This window comes from Cinclus cinclus, chromosome 31, assembly GCF_963662255.1.
Source record: "Cinclus cinclus chromosome 31, bCinCin1.1, whole genome shotgun sequence".
Taxonomy (NCBI): Eukaryota; Metazoa; Chordata; class Aves; order Passeriformes; family Cinclidae; genus Cinclus; species Cinclus cinclus.
In genome coordinates, this window is record NC_085076.1 from 1,530,170 (window position 1) to 1,544,420 (window position 14,251).

Sequence of the window (14,251 nt, forward strand, 5' to 3'; positions counted from 1 at the left end):
CCAGAACAAATCCATCCCAGTAGTGGTTTATCCCATTCCCAGTTTATCCCAGTACCAGTCCATCCCATTCCCAGTTTATCCCATTCCCAGCCCATCCCAGTGCTGGCCCATCCTGAAGGGAAACTGAGGCAGGGTGGGGGCAGAGCGGGTGGCAGTGGCAGTGTTGGGGTCCCGCTGCACCCCCGGGGGGATACTGGGGGTTGGGGGGGGGCCGTGTCCCCTCCTTTGGGACCCCCAGGGACCCCCCCAAAGACCCCCAGGACCCTCCCCCCAGAGACCCCCCCAGTCTGGAGCTGCTTTTGGTCCTGTTTGCTGAGAAAAGCCCCAAGAAGGGTCCCCGGGGGGGGGGGGGGGGGGCGGGGGATTGGGGGGGGGGTCCTTTGGGGGTCCCACCAGGGTAGGCACGACCCCCCCCCCCCCCCCCCCCCCCCATTCCCCCAAAAAAAGAGTGGACATGGCTGCTGGGCTGGGCTGGACTGGGATGGACTGGGATGAACTGGGATGGACTGGGGGTTCGGATGGGGCCTGGAGGGGGGGTCCATCCTTCCTGAGCGTGGGGGGGTCTGGGACGCCCCTCCAGCAGGACCGAGCCCCCCACCCCCGACCCCCCCCCCGGGCACCGCTGGGGTTGGGGGGGGGGGGCTGCTCTGCAATTCGGGGTGGGGCGGGGGGGCACCCGAAGGTGCTGCTCTGGAGCCTCCGGACCTGGGGAGGGAAAATTTGGGAATGGGGAGGGGTTAAACAGAATTTGGGGGGTTCTTCCAGCACCCCAGAATCCTGAGACACCCCAAATCCCAGCGGGGGGAACATCCCAGCCTGGGGGTTCCGGGGGATCCCGAGGTGGTTCCCAGACCAGGGCAGCCCTGAGGGGGGGGATCTCTGGGGAGATCCCCAGAGGTGTGTCCCAGGTGTGTCCCAAGGTGTCCCAGGTGTGTCCCAGGTGTGTCCCAAGGTGTCCCAAGGTGTGTCCCAGGTGCCCCAAGTGTATCCCATGTGTCCCAGGTGTGTCCCAGGTGTGTCCCAGGTATGTGTCCCAAGGTGTGTCCCATGTGTGTCCCAGGTATGTCCCAGGTGTGTCCCAGGTGTGTGTCCCAAGGTGTGTCCCAGGTGTGTCCCATGTGTCCCAGGTGTGTCCCAGGTGTGTCCCAGGTGTCCCTAGGTGTGTCCCATGTGTGTCCCATGTGTGTCCCAGGTGTCCCAAGGTGTGTCCCAGGTGTGTCCCATGTGTGTCCCAGGTGTCCCAAGGTGTGTCCCTAGGTGTGTCCCAGGTGTCCCAGGTGTCCCTGGGGTCTCACCAGGCTCAGTAGGGCCGGTTGGCGTCTTTGGGCCTCTTGAGCTGCACCTTGAGCCGCTTCATCCCGATCTGGAACCCGTTCATGGCCTGGATGGCGGCCTGGGCGCTCGCGGGGTTGTCAAAGCTCACGAAGCCTGGGGGACATTGGGGACAATGGGGACATTGGGGACATGGGGACATCATGGGGACAGGGGGACGTGGGGACATGGGGATACAAAAGACATTGGGGAGATGAGGGACAGTGGGGACAGACGTGACAGAGGGGATCGGGGCAAAGAGGACATTGGGGGGACATTGGGGACAGCGAAGACCATTGGGGACATCAGGGACATTGGAGACGGGGGGGACATTGGGGACATCAGGAACATCAGGTAATGGTGTCCCTGGCCAAGATGTCACCACGTGCTGCCACCCCTGTCCCTGCTGTCCCTCCTTGTCCCCCTGTATCCCCATTTCCCACATCCCCTATCCCATATCCCGGTGTCCCCAGTGTCCCCAGTGATCCCCATTAACACCATTATCCCCAGTGTCCCCAAATGCCCCTGATGTCCCCAAAGTCCCCAATGTCCCAGTGTCCCCGATGTCTCCATTATCCCCAGTATTCCCATTAACCCCATTATACCCAGTGTCCCCATTAACCCCAACACCCCCATTATCCCCAACATCACCGATGTCCCCATTATCTCTGATGCTCCTGATGTCCCCAATCCCATATCCCAGTGTCCCCAATGTCCCCATTAACCCCAACCTCCCCATTAACCCCATTAACCCCATCATCCCCAGTATCCCCAGGTGTCCCCGTGTCCCTACCGAAGCACTTGCTCTGGTTGGTGGCCCTGTCCACGAAGACCTTGGCGGAGATGACGTTGCCGAAGGGGAGGAACATCTGTAGGATCTCGGTGTCGGCGAACTCCTGGGGCAGGTGGTAGATGAAGATGTTACAGCCCTCGGGGCCTGCGGAGGGAGCGGGTCACACCTGGGACGGCGTCCCCAAAACCGGCACGGGACCCCAAAACCGGGGCTGGCACCCAAACCCACACTCGGCACCCCAAAACCTGACCAAGATCCCAAAATCTGACCAGGATCCCAAAACTGGAGCTGTAACCCAAACCCACACTCGGCACCCCAAAAAACCTGACCAAGATCCCAAAATCTGACCAGGATCCCAAAACTGGAGCTGTAACCCAAACCCACACTCGGCACCCCAAAAAACCTGACCAAGATCCCAAAATCTGACCAGGATCCCAAAACTGGAGCTGTAACCCAAACCCACACTCGGCACCCCAAAACCTGACCAGGACCCCAAAACAGGAGCTGTGAGCCCAGAACAGGACCCAGGACCCCTGTGACCCCCCCAAACCTGTCCCGGTGACCCCAAACACGGCCCCACACCCACGGGATCCTGATCCCCCCCGTGACACCCCAAATTCTTTGGGTTTTGAGGGTTCCGGGGGTCCCATGGGGAAGGTCCTGGGAGTCCCAGGGGGGTCCTGGGAGGTTTTGGGGGTCCCGGGGGTTTAAGGAGGTGCCAGGGGGGCGATCCCAGGGGATTTTGGGGGTCCCGGGGAGTTTTGGGGGGGTGCCTGGGGGAGGGTCTCGGGGGTCTTGGAGGGTTTTGAGGGGTCCGGGGGGTTTCAGGGGATCCCAGGGGGGGCTCGGGGGTACCGGGAGGTTTGGGGAGGGGTGCCGGAGGCGTTTGGGGAGTCCCGGTGGTTTTGGGGAGGGTGCCGGGGGAGTCTCGCGGGTCTCGGGGGGTTTTTGGGGTTCCGGGTGATTTGGGGGGGGGGGGGGGGGGGGCGGATCTCGGGGGGTTTTTGGGGTCCCAGGGGTTCTCACCTTCGCGCTGCTGCTGCTGCGGGGGGGGCGGGGGGGCGAGCAGGGGTCCCGGGGGGGCGAAGGCCGGGCTGACCAGCCCGTAGGCGGCCGGGTACGCGGCTGGGGGGCACGGGGGGCACGGGGGTCACCCCAGTGCCACCCCAGTGCCATCCCAGTTCCGCCCCAGTGCCGTCCAGCCCCCTCCCAGTGCCCCCCAGTAGCCCACAGCACTCTCCCAGTCCCTCCCGCTGCCCGCCCAGTTCCCCCCAGTCCCTACCAGTGACCCCCAGTCCCATCAAAACTCCCCCACTGCCCTTCCCAGTGCCCTCCCAGTGCCTTCCCAGTGCCCTCCCAGTGCCATGTCACCTCTCAAGTCCCTCCCATTTCCTCTCATCTCTCCCACTCCCTCCCAGTGGCCCCCAGTCCTTTCCATCCCCTCCCGATGTCCCCCCCAGTGACACACAACCCCCTCCCTGTGCCCTCCCATTACCCCCAGTACCCCCCAGCCCCTCCCAGTTCCGCCCAGTACTCACCAGTATAGTGCTGCATGCCAGCGTACGCCTGCTGCAGGGGGTCCCCGGGGGCCGCGGGGCTCTGGGCTGGGGGCACAGGGGGGGTTACGGGGGAGCCCGGGGGGGGGCACGGAGGGTCGGGGGGGGTCGGGGGGCACCTGGGAAGGGGGGGACCCCCCCGGCGTAGACAGCGTCGGGGGCCGGGGGTCCCGCGGGCTGCGCGGGCACGGGGCTGTAGCCATTGACACTCAGAGGGGCCGCGATGGCCGGGACCGGGGTGGCCGCCATGGCCGGGGGGGTGCTGGTTCCTGGGGACAGCAGGGACAGCGCGGGGTCACCGCGGGGACAGCGGGACCGTGACCCTGGGGGGCCCGACCATGGTGGAGGGTGGGGATCCCCCCCAGGGGTTTGGTGGTGGTTGAGTGTCCCCGTCCCATCCCTGGTGTCCCCCCATACCCCACGTCACACTCCTGGTGTCCCCATCCCACCCCTGGTGTCCCCTCCATATTCCATGTCCCACCCCTGGTGTCCCCCCATATCTCATGTCCCATCCCTCTGTCCTCCTGTACCCCATGTCCCACCCCTGGTGCCCCCCAAATTCCCAGGTGCCACCACACCCCCACATCTCCCATATCCCCCATTCCTGGTGTCCCCATGTCCCCCTCCCCTGCTGTCCCATCCACGGGGTCTCCACTGCACACACGTCCCAGATGTCCCCAACATTCATGATGTCCCCAACTCCATTGCTCCCCATGCCAGGTGCTCCTCCCCAGTGTCCCCCATCCCTGGTGTCCCCCATTCCTGTGTCCCCATCCCCACTGCCCTCCCTCCCCAGTGTCCCCATCCCTTTCCCATGTCCCTATCCCCATGTCCCCAAACACCACATCCCAATCCCTGCGTATTCCCTCACCCCCATATCCCCATCCCAGTGTCCCCACCTTCCATGACCCCCATCCCATCCCATCCCATCCCATCCCATCCCATCCCATCCCATCCCATCCCATCCCATCCCATCCCATCCCATCCCCTCTGTCCCATTGTCCCCTCTGTCCCCGCTGTCCCCGTTACCTGAGGAGGGTGGCAGGGGGGTGGCAATGAGCCCGTTGGGGTTGACCGTGCCCATGTGCTGCATCTGGACGGCCATGGTGGCCATGGGGCTGAGGTAGGCCGAGTGCGCGGCCACCAGGGCCGCCTGCTGCTGCATCAGCTGTGGGGACACGCCTGGCACCGCGCGGCCACCGCGGCCACCGCGGCCACGGCCACCGGCACCGCCCCAGGGAGCCCCCCCAGTGCCACCAGCACCCTGCGGTAAGCGGCCAGCATCTCCCCGTGGGTGTCACCCCAGTGTCACACCAGGGACCAGCATCTCCCCGTGGGTGTCACCCCAGTGTCACACCAGGGACCAGCATCTCCCCATGGGAGCCCCCCCAGTGCCACCAGGGACCAGCATCTCCCCATGGGTGTCACCCCAATGTCACCAATGACCAGCATCTCCCCGTGGGTGTCACCCCAATGTCACCAATGACCAGCATCTCCCCATGGGTGTCACCCCAATGTCACCAATGACCAGCATCTCCCCGTGGGTGTCACCCCAGTGTCACCAGGGACCAGCATCAACCCGTGGGTGTCACCCCAGTGTCACACCTGGGATCAGCATCTCCCCGTGGGTGTCACCCCAGTGTCACACCAGGGACCAGCATCTCCCCATGGGAGCCCCCCCAGTGCCACCAGGGACCAGCATCTCCCCATGGGTGTCACCCCAATGTCACCAGGGACCAGCATCAACCCGTGGGTGTCACCCCAATGTCACCAGGGACCAGCATCTCCCCGTGGGTGTCACCCCAATGTCACCAATGACCAGCATCAACCCGTGGGTGTCACCCCAATGTCACCAGGGACCAGCATCTCCCCGTGGGTGTCACCCCAATGTCACCAGGGACCAGCATCAACCCGTGGGTGTCACCCCAGTGTCACCAATGACCAGCATCTCCCCGTGGGTGTCACCCCAGTGTCCATCCCTTCCCATCACCCCACACCCACCATCCCAACCACCTCAGGCTGGAATCTGGGGGGTCCCACCCCCTTCCCCTTGATCCCCCGGTGTCCCCAGCGTCCCCATTGTCCCCAGTCCCTCCCAGTGCTCCCAGTGGCCCGTACCGCCTGCGTGTAGGCGCTGTAGGCTCCGAACTGGAGGGCGATGGGGCTGAACATCCCCAGCTGACTCGCCACCTGCTGCATCCGCCGCAGCCCCCGCTCCTTCTCCGTGTCCGCAAACTTCACCACCAGGCTGGACGAGGCGCCCTGAGGGGGACACGGCGGTCACTGCGGTCACTTGTGGTCACTCAGAATCACACATGGTCACGGGTGGTCACTCGTGGTCACTCATCATTCATGGTCACACATGGTCACTCACGGTCACATATGGTCACTCAGGGTCAGTCATGGTCATGGTTACACATGGTCACTGAGGGTCACTCAGGGTCACTCACGGTCACTCACAGTCATAGTCACTCATGGTCACAGTCACACATGGTCACGCGTGATCACTCATGGTCACGGTCACTCATGGTCACAGTCACTCATGGTCACTCATCACAGTCACACATGGTCACTCATGGGTCACTCAAAATCACTCATGGTCACTCATGGTCACTCATCATTCATGGTCACGAATGGTCACTCACGGTCACACATGGTCAGTCACAGCCACACGGTCTCTCAGGGTCACTCATGGTCACTCAGGTTCACTCAGGGTCACTCGGGGTCACTCAGTCACAGTCACAGTCACACATGGTCACGTGTGGTCACTCAGAATCACTCGTGGTCACTCATGGTCACTCATCATTCATGGTCACTCATGGTCACTCATGGTCACTCACGGTCACTTGTGGTCACGGTCACTCATGGTCACTCACAGTCACTCAGGGTCAGTCATGGTCACTCATGGTCATTCACAGTCACTCGTCACTTACGGTCACTCAGGGTCACTCAGGGTCAGTCATGGTCACTCGGGGTCACTTGGGGTCACAGGGTGGGGCCATGGTGGGAGTGGTGATGGTTGGGTTGTAATGGGGTGAGGATGATGGTGGAGGTCAGAAGGGAGGTGATGAAGAGGATGAGGATGGGGAGGATGGTGGGGACAGTGGTGAGGGTGATGATGGGATGATGGGAGTGATGGGGATGATGAAGGTGATGAAGAGGCTGATGATGGGGACGATGACAGGCACAGTGATGGTGACGATGATGGGGATGATGGCTGGGTTAGAATGGGGTGAGGATGAAGGTCGGATGGGGGTGGAGGTGGCAAGGAAGGAATGATGAGGAGGATGATGGTGGGGACAGTGGTGGGGGTGATGAAGGGGATGGTGATGAGGATGATGAAGGGGATGACCAAGGGGACAATGAAGGGAATGGTGATGAGGACGATGGACACGATGAAGGGGATGATGAGGAGGATGGTGAAGGGGATGATGATAAGGATGATGAAGGAGACGATGAAGCAGACAACGATGAGGATGATGAAGGTGACGATGAGGACAATGAAAGGGACAATGATGCGGATGATGAAGGAAACAATGAAGGGGACGATGATGAGGATGCTGGAGGTGCCAGTGCAGAGGGTGATGATGATGATGATGATGATGATGATGATGATGATGATGATGATGGGGACGGCAATGGGGTGATGAAGGGGATGGTGAGGAAGGTGCCAGCACAGGTGCCAGCCCCAGGACGGTCCCTACCGGCAGCGTGCGGCTCCCGTGCAGGGCGGCGATGGCGGCCTGGGCCTCCGCATGGCTCTGGAACTTGACGAAGGCGCAGCCTGGGGACATTGGGGACATTAGGGACACTGGGGACATCAGCTCCGTGCCAGCTCCAGGGAGGTCCCGCAGCACCCTCATCACCCCATGGACCCTTCCAGTAACCCCATTAACCCCATCCCTGCCCCACAACCCACCCCAGGGAGAATGGGGCACACCCCAAGAGCCCTGTGGTGACATCCCGGGGTGTCCCCGGGTGACAATAGTCCTGCGGTGGGTGTGGTGACATCCCGGGGTGTCCCCGGGTGACAATAGTCCTGCGGTGGGTGTGGTGACATCCCGGGGTGTCCCCGGGTGACAATAGTCCTGCGGTGGGTGTGGTGACATCCCGGGGTGTCCCGGGTCCCCACCTTTGCTGGTGCCGTCGGGGCCGCGCAGCACCGTGCACTCGTCGATGGTGCCGAAGGGTTCGAACATTTTCCGCACGTCCTCGTCCGCCTGCTGCTTGCTCAGCATCCCCACGAACAGCTTCCGGTCCTCTGCGGGGACAGCGGGTGGCACTGGGACACGGGCACGGGGACACGGGGACAGCGGGTGGCATTGGGACACGGGCATGGGGACACGGGGACAGCGGGTGGCATTGGGACATGGACATGGGACATGGGGACAGCGGGTGGCACCGGGACACGGGGACAGCGGGTGGCACTGGGACATGGGGCACGGGGACATGGGGACAGCAGGTGGCACTGGGACATGGGCACGGGGACATGGGGACAGCAGGTGGCACTGGGACATGGGCACCGGGACACAGGGACAGCGGGTGGCACTGGGACACGGGCACGGGGACACGGGGACAGCAGGTGGCACTGGGACATGGGCACGGGGACATGGGGACAGCGGGTGGCACCGGGACACAGGGACAGCGGGTGGCACTGGGACATGGGCACGGGGACACGGGGACAGCGGGTGGCATTGGGACATGGACATGGGACATGGGGACAGTGGGTGGCATTGGGACACGGGGACAGCGGGTGGCACTGGGACATGGGCACGGGGACATGGGGACAGCGGGTGGCACCGGGACACAGGGACAGCGGGTGGCACCGGGACACGGGGACAGCGGGTGGCACTGGGACATGGGCATGGGGACACGGGGACAGCGGGGGGCACCGGGACACAAGCACGGGGACACGGGCACACAGAGGGGTGTGACACTCCAGGATGGATGGGGTGGGGAGGATGGGGACACTGGGATGGACTGGGGACACTGGGATGGGGACACTGGGATGGACTGGGAGCCCTGGGAATAGGGACATGGAGGGACACCCCACCTGGGCACTGGGACAGATATGGGGTGGCTCTGGGGGAATTTGGGGACACTGGGGTTTGGGGACAGCTCGGTGTGGGGTGAGTTTGGGAGGAGGAGATGTTGGGGGGACTTTGGGGGTGTTTGGGGGGGATTTTGGGGCTGATTTGGGGAGGATTTTGGGGCTGATTTGGGGAGGATTTAGGGGCTGATTTGGGGAGGATTTGGGGGTGTTTGGGAGAAATTTTGGGGTGATTTGGGGTTTTTTTGGGGACAGTACCTCCTCGGCTCTCACTGTCCGCCGGCTTCACCTGGATGGGCCGGTTCATCTGGGGGGGGAGGGGACACGGGGGGGGAGAGGTTGAGGACACAGAGCCCCCCCCCCCCCCCCACCCCGAGACCCCCCCTTGGACCCATCCAGCACCTCCCCCACCCCCTCAGAAGATCCCAGACCACCCCCCCACCCCCCCTTTCCAAAAGATGCTCCGGTCGCCATGGCAACGCCGGGCCTGCATCCCGTTACCTGGCAACGGGAGGCGCTGCCCTGGGGGGGAGGGGGGGCGCGTTAATGAGCTCCCCTCCCCCTCTGCGTTAATTAGGGGGGGGGGGATGGACCCATCCCCGCCCCCCCTCCCCCCCCAGCCCGGAACCCCCCAGAGGAACGGGGAGGAGGGGGAGGGGAGGGGGGGGGTGGGAGGGCGCAGATGCGCGGTTGCCATGGCAACGGCCGGCTCCGCTCCATGGCAACCGCCCACTCATCCCCAATTTACCCATCGCCGTTGCCTGGCAACGCCGCTGACGTCATCAGCGCTGGCGATAAACAATGACGGGGATGGGGAGGGGCGGGGGGAGGGGAGGCGGGGATAAAGATTTGGGGGTGGGGGGGGGGGGAACACCCCCAACCCTCCCAAACCCCCAGGCCTGGTGTGACCCCGCCCCTCCCCCGGGCCCCCACCCCCCCTCCAAAAAAAAACCCCCCCGGGGGGCGGTGGGGGAGGGGCGGCTGTGCCCCCCGGGGCGGGGGGATTTGGGGAGAATTTGGGGATCGGGGCGGGTCCATCCCCGGCTGACCCCGGGCGGTTCCTTTCGCCGCCGAAAGCGAAGGTGCCCCCCCCCCTCTCCCCGAACCCTACCCGGACCCCCCCTCAGCCCAGATGGTGCTGGAAATGCCCCCCCCCCAATTAATCCCCCCCCCCCCCCACCTCCCTTTAATCCCCCTCCCCCCTCTCTGGATCAGCCCCGGCCGCCGGGAGGGGGAGGGGTACAAAGGTGGGGGTGGACAAAGCCCCTCCCCCAAAAGAACCCCGGGACCCCCTCCCCCCGTGGGTCAGCGCAGTTCGGGGGGTGCTGAGGGTGGGGTTCAGGCCCTCCCCCCCCCCCCCCAAAATTCCCAGCGCTGTGCGGGGGCAGCTGCTGGGGAGGGGCAGCCCCTAATCCCCCCACCCCTCCCCTCCCCCCCCCCCCCCCCAAAATCCCCCCGGGATTTACGGCCCCAAATCCCGGGATTATCCCGGCGAAGCCAAATCCCCCCCGGGCCTGGCGGGACACGCGTGGAGCTCGGTGAGGGGGGGGGGGGGAAGGGAGGGAGAGCACCCCGAACCCCCCCCCCCCCAACCCCAGGGACCCCCAAACCGCTCCCAGCCCCCACCCCGCTTCAGGGGACCCCCAAATCCTCCCCAGGAAGCCTCAAACCCTCCCCCCCCCCACAAAATTAGGATGGGGGAAGAGAATGGGAGGTGGGGACCTCCCCCCTCCCAGAATTTAATTGGGGGGTGGGGGGCACTTGCACCCCCCAGACCCCCCCCACCCCCTCCCCCTTCCTGGGCTTTGTTGTCTCCGTGCCCGCCTGGCAGCGCTTCATTAACGCCAGGACCTCATTAGCGGCACTAATTAAACACCCCACAGATGTTCAGGGGCGCCCCCAACCCCCCTACCCCCCCCCCAAAAAAAAAAAAAAATCGCCCCTCAGTGGGGTGATCCTCAAAAGGGGAGTGGGGGGTGTTGAGGTGGGGGTGGTTTTTGGGGGGTTATGGGTGATTTTGGAGGGATTTAGGGGTGATTTTTGGGGTTTCAGGGTGATTTTTTTAGGGGTTTCAGGGTGATTATATTTGGTGTATGGGTGATTTGGGGGGGAAATTAGGGGGGATTTTCGGAGGTTTCGGGGTGATTTTGGGGGGAATTTAAAGGTAATTTTGGGGGGTTTCAGGGTAATTTTTGGTGTTTCAGGGTGATTTTTTGGGGGCGGTTTAGCGGTGATTTTTAGGGGCGTACGGGTGATTTTGGGGTGTCACAGCTTGGGAGGCTCACGGGGGGAGTTTTGGGGTGTCCCGGGGGGGTTCCCCGTGCCCCCCACTCACCCCCGGGAGGGTTTTCTGCTCGTGCAGGGCGCTCTGGGCCTTCAGGGCCGACTCGCGGGCGCAGTAGGTCAGGAAGGCGCATCCTGGGGGAGTGGGGAAAAAAGGGGGAAAAAAAGGGGGTTAGGGGGCGTGGGGGGGACCCCAGAGTGTCCTCACCCCCAGCCCGAGGTGACACTGAGGGTCTGGAGCACCCCAAAAATAGCCGGGCCCCTCCACATACACACAAACACACACAGCCCCAGAAACCCCAAAAACCCCCAGACCCCAAATCCTCCCACAGATCCCAAATCCCCCCAAAAACTCCCCAAACCCCCAATAGCCCCCAGACCCTCATTTCTCCTGCCCTGGGGGGTCCTGTCACTGTCACCCCCGACTGTGTCACCCCCTGAGCCGGTGTCACCCCCCAGGGTCACATGGGGTGATCACGTGACACCCCAACAACAGCCACAACACCCCAAAACAACACCCGGACATCCCCAGGGACACCCAGAGCCGGTGTCACCCTCACAGGGACCCACGAGGTGACCACGTGGCACCCAAACAACCGCCTGACACCCCAAAAGACCCTGAGAACACCCTGACACCCCAAAACAACACCCTGAGAACACACTGACACCCCAAAACACCCTGAGAACACACTGACACCCCGAAACAACACCCTGAGAACACCCTGACACCCCAAAACACCCTGAGAACACCCTGACACCCCAAAACAACACCCTGAGAACACCCTGACAGCCCAAAACACCCTGAGAACACCCTGACACCCCAAAACAGCACCCTGAGAACACACTAGCACCCCAAAACACCCTGAGAACACACTGACACCCTGAAACAACACCCTGAGAACACCCTGACACCCTGAAACAACACCCTGAGAACACACTGGCACCCCAAAACATCCTGAGAATACCCTGACACCCACCCCACTGGCACCCCCAGCCCCCCACACAACACCTCATCACCCCCAGGGCCGGGTGTCACCTGAAGGGGTACCCACGTGACACCCAACACCCGCCTGGGACCTCAAAACAACACCCCAACAACGACACCCCAACAATGACACCCCACACTCACCCAACCCCACAACAGCCGGACACAACACCCCGGCACCACACCCCACACCCACCTGACACAACCCCCGTACGGCCCCGTGACCCCACAGCCGCCCTCACCCCCAGAATCTGGGGTACAACACCCCGAAATGGGGAACCCAGGCTGGGCTGGGAGGCTGTGGTTGTTCCCAGTGCCCTCGGCTGTACCCAGGGCCTGCGGCTGTAGGCTGAGCTGTGGGTGTTGCTCAAGGCCTTTGGCTGTACTGGGGCTGTTCCTGTGGCTGTTCCATTGCCCTCGGTTGTACCGGGGGCTGTTCCCGGTACTGGGGGCTGTTTTGGGGGCTGTTCCCGGTACTGGGGGCTGTTCCCAGTACCCTCAGTTGTTTCTGGTACCGTTTGTGGGGCTGTTCCCAGCACCAGGGGCTGTTCCCAGTACCGGGGGCTGTTCCCAGTACCGGGGGCTGTTCCCAGTACCCCAGGCCATGTCACAGAGCTGTTCCCGGTACCGGGGGCTGTCCCCGGTACCAGGGTCATATCCTGGTGCCATTCCCAGTCCTGGGAGCTGCTCCCGGTGCCAGTCCCCATCCCAGGGCCGCTCCCGGTACCGGGGGCCGTGTCACGGGGCCACTCCCGGTACCGGGGGCTGTGTCACGGGGCCATTCCTGGTGCCGGGAGCTGTTCCCGGTACCAGGAGCTGTTCCTGGTGCTGGAGGCCGTGGTACGGGGCTGTTCCCGGTACCAGGTCCTGTATCCCGGGGCCATTCCCGGTGTTGGGGGCTGTTCCCGGTACCAGGGGCAACATCCCGGGGCTATTCCTGGTACCGGGGACAGTTCCCAGTACCAGAGACCGAATCACAGAGCTGTTCCTGCTCTGGGCGGCCATTCCCGGTGTTGATGGCTGTTCATTCCCAGTACCGGGGGCCACGTTCCCAGTACCGGGGCCCACGTTCCCAGTACCGGGGCCCATACCCGGGGCTGATCCCAGTGCTGGGTGCAGTTCCCAGTACCGGGAGCCAGATCACAAGGCCGCTCCTGGTACCGGGGGCTGTTCCCGGTACCAGGGCTGTATCCCAGGGCTATTTCTTGTCCTGGGAGCTGTTCCTGGTACTGGGGGCTGTTCCCACTACCGGGGGCCATATCCTGGGGATGCTCCCAGTGCTGGGAGCTGTTCCCGGTACTGGGAGCCCATCACGAGGCCGTTCCCGGTAGCAGGGGCCATATCCTGGGGCTGATCCCGGTATTTGGGGCTGTTCCCGGTACCGGGAGCTGTATCCTGGGGATATTCCCGGTGCTGGGAGCTGTTCCTGGTACTGGGAGCCCATCACGAGGCCATTCCCAGTACCGGGGGCCACATCCTGAGGCTGATCCCGGTATCTGGGGCCGTTCCCGGTACCGGGGGCAGAATCCCGGGGCTGACCCCGGTACCGGGGGCTGTTCCCGGTACCGGGGGCAGAATCCCGGGGCTGATCCCGGTACCGGGGCCCGAATCCCGGGGCTGTCCCCACACCCCCCTGCCCATGCCCCACACCCATCCCCCTTACCCGGGGCCGTGCCCGCTGCCCCTGCCCCATTCCCACTGCCCATTCCCGTTGCCGGGGAGCCGTTCCCTTTCCCCATTCCCGGTACCTTTGTGCATCCCGGTGTACTTGTCCTTGATGACGGTGAGCTCGTAGATTTTTCCAAATTGCTCAAAAATCGGCTTCAGGTCCTTCTCCTCCAGGTGCCGCGGGATCTGCCCCACGAAGAGTTTGATGGCGTCGGGCTCCTTCATGGGGCCGCCGGGGGGTCCCCGGGCCCCGGGGCCGCTCCCGCTCCCCGCTATCACCGCCCGGGCTCGGCTCCCGGTGCTCCCGGCGGTGCCCGGTGCCCCGGCGCACACAAAGGACGAGGCGGCCCCGGGGCTCGGCTCGGCTCCGGGGACGGGGCGCGGCGGGGCGGGGGCAGCTCTGCCCGGGGGGCGGCGCTCCCGGCGCTCCCGGTGCGTCCCGGCCGTTTCCCGGGTGCTGTTCCCCAAAATCCCGGCGGATGCTGCGAACGCCCGCCCCGCCGGTACCGCCTCGGTGGCCTCGGGGAGGGTCCCGGTACCGGGCGGGAGGCGGGGGGGAAGCTCAGCGCCCGGTTCGGTCCATGGCGGCAGCGGAGGCCGCCGGT

The 14,251-nt window shown here is 64.2% G+C and overlaps 1 protein-coding gene across 38 annotated transcripts; it reads right to left on the bottom strand.

The window, feature by feature from the left end:
- Positions 1 to 1,300: 1,300 nt before the first annotated feature.
- On the bottom strand, positions 1,301 to 13,871 carry CELF3 (CUGBP Elav-like family member 3). Of its 38 annotated transcripts, none has more exons than XM_062511510.1 (14): positions 13,727 to 13,871; positions 11,046 to 11,128; positions 8,966 to 9,017; positions 8,541 to 8,566; positions 7,793 to 7,919; positions 7,365 to 7,444; positions 5,782 to 5,922; positions 4,690 to 4,828; positions 3,780 to 3,929; positions 3,643 to 3,708; positions 3,513 to 3,515; positions 3,131 to 3,229; positions 2,165 to 2,248; positions 1,301 to 1,428 (listed from the first exon to the last, which is right to left on the bottom strand). In XM_062511510.1, exons 1-14 carry the CDS (start codon positions 13,869 to 13,871, stop codon positions 1,301 to 1,303), a joined length of 1,323 nt encoding a protein of 440 aa, XP_062367494.1. The 38 variants fall into 38 exon arrangements, with proteins under 38 accessions (XP_062367494.1, XP_062367492.1, XP_062367476.1 ...); XM_062511508.1 differs by having other exon boundaries at positions 5,779 to 5,922; XM_062511492.1 differs by having other exon boundaries at positions 2,105 to 2,248; positions 5,779 to 5,922.
- Positions 13,872 to 14,251: the final 380 nt, after the last annotated feature.

What these genes read in the sequence shown, in the direction of transcription:
- CELF3 (XM_062511492.1), bottom strand. Translation starts at nt 13,871, where the DNA reads ATGAAGGAGCCCGACGCCATCAAACTCTTCGTGGGGCAGATCCCGCGG. An exon ending in CAGTGAGAGCCGAGGAGGTA is followed by an intron (nt 8,567 to 8,965) that starts CTGTCCCCAAAA and finishes GCCCGTGTCCCC; the next exon opens with GTGCTTGTGTCCCGGTGCCC. An exon ending in CCCCCTGCCACCCTCCTCAG is followed by an intron (nt 3,930 to 4,689) that starts GTAACGGGGACA and finishes TGCTGTCCCCAG; the next exon opens with GAACCAGCACCCCCCCGGCC.